The sequence below is a fragment of the Sinocyclocheilus rhinocerous genome, unplaced genomic scaffold (assembly GCF_001515625.1).
Source record: "Sinocyclocheilus rhinocerous isolate Xijiao unplaced genomic scaffold, SAMN03320098_v1.1 scaffold387, whole genome shotgun sequence".
Taxonomy (NCBI): domain Eukaryota; kingdom Metazoa; phylum Chordata; class Actinopteri; order Cypriniformes; family Cyprinidae; genus Sinocyclocheilus; species Sinocyclocheilus rhinocerous.
In genome coordinates, this window is record NW_015651557.1 from 2,973,355 (window position 1) to 2,978,047 (window position 4,693).

General features: G+C 36.0%; 1 protein-coding gene across 1 annotated transcript; it reads left to right on the forward strand.

Moving 5' to 3' along the window:
* The first annotated feature begins 2,344 nt into the window (after positions 1 to 2,344).
* On the forward strand, positions 2,345 to 3,675 carry LOC107713141 (protein LIAT1-like). Its single transcript, XM_016518575.1, has 2 exons — positions 2,345 to 2,537; positions 3,383 to 3,675. The coding sequence occupies exons 1-2, from the start codon at positions 2,345 to 2,347 to the stop codon at positions 3,673 to 3,675; spliced, it is 486 nt and encodes a 161-aa protein (XP_016374061.1).
* The last annotated feature ends 1,018 nt before the right edge of the window (positions 3,676 to 4,693 follow it).

Below are 4,693 nucleotides of genomic sequence, written 5' to 3' on the forward strand. Positions count from 1 at the left end.
AAAAAATTTTTTTTTTAAATCATGAAAATAAACCATGCCAGTATATTCAGTGGCATTTAAAGGTTATTGAAGTAACTTAACATTAATTTATAGTATCATGGGATAGAAAAAAGGTAAAACAATATGCAATTATTATTAACAAAGTACATTATATTCAATTCTAAATTAATTTTACATAGCCTATAAAATTACGTAAAACAGTGTATACATGAAATAGCTGAACTATCAGAGCATATATAGCCTATAACGTTTGCTACGTCACTTCCTAAATCTGTAATATTCCACTGAAACGTTCAATGACCAGCAAAACCGATTGTAACGTCACATATCGAGCAAAAGCTACGGAGATTTCCTCATCAGAAGTGAATGAATTACATAAGGATGTTCTTACCCAACCAAATCAGGAAACACACTTTAGCAGACACGTTGGCATCTATGCAGCAATAAAAAGGACTGACGTGATTGTACCGAATAACTATCTTGTATTTACTCAACATGTCGGATTAGATTGTTCTTGAGAGAACTTTAAATACAGAGATTACACTCGCACCGATTTGCGCCCTCGAGTAAAGGCTTTAGTAACGTTAGGCTGGAAGTTTGGCCGGTATAATGGAATGAAACTTATGTAATGACCTCCGCCCGGTATCCAACATATTCGATGATGGCCTGTTCTATTATTATAATCGTTCATTTTATCGCGAATGTACCGCGTATTCGTAACTCTGAAGAATCAGATTTTTTCCCGCCCCACCTAAAGTGAACTGCCTCGCCTTTCCCCGGAGCTAATAAAGCTGTTCCATCTAAAAAAAAAAACCCGACAGAAGCAGACTGCGGATTAGATTGACTACGAAGCTGGTTAATGTCTGTATAGTTGATCAACATAAACGCTCACCTCACCGGTAAAGAGATTCCTCCGTTCTCGCCTCTCACGGTTACCGGCGTCTGTGATCAGCTGGCAAAGGCAGTGACGCGATTAGTAACAGCTGGCCACTGGGTCTGCGACGTCAAAGGTTCGCTATGACGACTGTCTTCCGTAGATTATGAATGACTTCCACTTCAGCCAACGATAAGCCTCGACTCCCAAGAAAGGGGGCGGGACAAAATGGTTCCAACCAATTAAAATGATTCCTGCTCAGCCAATCGTCCGTACATGTGAAAGTTTACTGAACATCCCCCAAAGTTCTTTTCCCTCAAAGTTAATTTCAATAAAATAATGATTTCAACATGCCAGGTGTATACGCAACAAAACATTCAATATAAAGGTATGAAAAAAGCACACATGCTCTTATAAACAGATATTGCTCTCAAAAATGTCTACATTTTTCTAAACCATATGTGAGGGACCGAGACGTCAGGAACAAGGAACACAAGCTTTCCACTGGAAAATGGGTCTTTATTTGAACCCCCCCAAAAAAACAAAAAAAAAACTTTACAAACTCATAAATCTTACAACTACAACAAAATAAACCAACGAACAAAAAGAAAATGAAGTCAAACCATTCAGACAGAAACAAACCAACAAACAAAAAACTTTAGAAACTCAAATGAACAAAGCAACAGCTTATAAAGGGAAAGATGACCCATTACAAATGAAGAGGGAAACCAATGAAACTTTACATTCAACATATAACATTAAATAAATCTAAATCGAATTTATTGAGAGCAATGCAGAATTTTTTTCACACATGCAGAAACAAAAAGGGTCTGCATCTGTAAAATAAAATGTCAGTAAAAATGTTTGGCGGCTGTTTCTCCTTATGACCTTTAGCTTTATTGCTGTTGCTAAGTTTGGCTGCACAGCACCATGTTCTTCTCTCTAACTGATGGCCTTGTTCTAAGTATAGGGTCAGTGACTGAGCCAAAAACAAGTCGTATGATCACTTTTGAGTAGAATATTTATTGCTTTATAGTACTAAATGCTAACTCTATTGATAGGTTCTGTACAAATCTAATATAATGACAGCTTTTCTTTTTTATACAGCTGAATAAAATGGGTGGTCAAATAACCTAGATATTATGCGCACTGTTATTGCATTGCAAGTGGTAAATATCTGTACATATCTCAGATATGTATGTATGTGTGAACGCCAGACTGTTTCTCCATCCCTATTGGGCACGTAGGGGGAGTTCTGTTTCCATGGAGATGCGTCATCACGCTTAAACGACCTTCATGCTGATAGAACGCTGAGTTTTTGCGCTACCAACTAAGGATTTAAGGATAGTTTATATTATAAATGTTACAATTTTATTTAGTCATAGTATCTCTTTTAATACTGATGAAACTGCTTTGAGTTAACGTTAATTTGAAATGAAAATAGGACGTCAGTAAGTAATGTGTTGAAGTATGGCATCGTTTAGAGACAGACGGATTAAAGGCGCTTCTCAAACGACAAACATGCGTGAGGAGATTTCAGTTAAAAAAGAGTTTCACGTTCCACCTTTGACTGCCACAATGAAAGAGAGCAAAAAGAAAAGGAAAGACACAAGAAAAGAGAAAAAGAAATCGAGGAATGGCATTAACCAGTCAAGGGATTCAGGTGAGTTGGTTATGCTTTACGTGGTTACCGGTGGCAAAATAAATAAATTGATAAATTAATTAATTAATAAATATTATAGTATAATATATAAAAATGTAGTTGTTGCAGAACAAAAATACTTAAAGGGATAGTTCATCAAAAAATGAAAATTCTGTCATAATTTACTCACCCTCATATTGTTCCAAACCTATGACTTGCTTTATTCTGTGGAACACAAAAGAAGATATTCTGAGAAATGCCTCAATTTATTTTTGGTCCATACAATGAAAGTCAGTGGTAACTGGTAACCATTTGGCTAAGATAATTTATTTTGTGTTCCACAGAAGAAAACAAGAAGGTGTAAAACAACATCAGGGTAAGTAAATGATGACAGAATTTGTAGCCTATTTAAACTATAGGTGTATGCTTAAAACAAGTTTTAAAAATCTGCCAATGGGAAGAAAAGCAAAATACATTAACATTTAAGATGCATTATATCTGAAAAGTCTAAATAATTTTTGTAGTTTAAAAGAATTTTATACATTTTTAATGTTTAGATAATTTATAATGTTTAGATATTTTATGGTAAAACGAGGCATAGTTAATTAGGAATAAAAATTGTCCTGTGCTGTCAAATAAATAACATTAAAGGGATAGTTCACCCAAAAATGAAAATTCTGTCATTAATTACTCACCCTCATGTCGCCCTAATTTCCAAAGTCTCTCTTTAACAGTATTTTACTTGTGTTGGTTGAAAGCTACCTCCTTCGGTACCTTAGTGCATTAGTTGACCAGTGGGTTGCTGGAATTGTTTCAGAAGCATTGTGATATATTTTAAACATTCTATAGTTTCTCTGTTTCTCTAGAGAATCTCCAGACAGAACAGTGGACCAACAGAGAGATGAGTGATGCTCAGTGCAACGGTCAGGCCAAAGCCAAAGAACGTAAGAACAGCAAATCCAAAAATCCCAAGTGTGTATCAGAAGTGGTTCCAACAGAGGAGGACAAATCTGATTTGACTGATCTTGAAGAGGCCAGCTTGAGGTGGGAAGGAGCTCTAGAAGACCCCACTGCAGAGGCCCAACGGTTGGAGGTATATAGAGCCAACCGCCGTAAACGTTATATGGCATCAAAACAGGCTTTTCTACAAAATATTTAGACTGGTTTAAGCATAGACTCAAACTCTTCAAAACTAAATACACGAAACAAGCTTGGAGTTTTAACATGAAGAACTTATATCATGAAATCTTTTAATCAGTCATCTATCATGTGCAGAGTCTATATACTGTATGAACAGGTTGTGTTCAAGAGTGTTTTTGGTGTTATTAACATAACTGTACTGGGAAAGTTCTTTAGACATGAATGTGCAATATAATTTCTCTCGTATGTGGATACTCTCACATGGAGGCCTACTGTTAAGCATTGCATCATATTGTGCTTATACATTGATCTCTGGTTTTGTTACCATGATGCACCCTATAAGCTGTTCAGTTCCTATGGGATCAGATTCCCACCTAAAGTATTGCAGTCACGGATAAAAAAATAACAAGCGTGAAAACTAAATTTAAAAACGCAAGTAAAAATATATTGTACAAGATTTAAAAATGAAAGCAAAGTTTTCAGAATAGCAAACAATGGTCACGGATTGAAAAATAATAAGCGTGAATCAAAAAATGAATAACGCATTTTTTTTAAATAATAAGCATGAATCAAAACTTTAAACATGTTTAAAATCTTATTGCACAAAATTGAAATATTAATGCAAATTTGTCTGACTTGCACACAAAATCATGTTTTCCTTGGTTATATTTCTCTGTTTTTTGTGCTCTCAGACATTTTCTGCTCATATTTTTATTTTTGTCTGCTTATGCTGTTTTTCCCTTCGCTCTTGTTTCCATGTTCTGCGCTTGCTTTTCCAAATGATAGAGTTTCCTGTAAATCAGGGCGGGCTTAAGCATCATCATTGGTCCACTAGTTCTTGATTGACAGCTCCATAACGTTAAATGAGCCGCCCTAGTGACCCGTCGTGGGTATATGCACCTGTATTTATTCGCCTATGGCCGATGTGGAAGGGAGCAGCCACAATAAGCACAGGCCTCGAGGCCTCGTGCCTGGCTCGCCCATACCTGACTGATAATAAGTCTTATGGTTATTACTGTTAGGAGAGGATAATATGA

Excerpts from the sequence above, each read along its gene's own strand:
- LOC107713141 (XM_016518575.1), top strand. The coding sequence starts at position 2,345 with ATGGCATCGTTTAGAGACAGACGGATTAAAGGCGCTTCTCAAACGACA. Across the intron at positions 2,538-3,382 it reads TAACCAGTCAAGGGATTCAG|AGAATCTCCAGACAGAACAG; the intron begins GTGAGTTGGTTA and ends CTGTTTCTCTAG.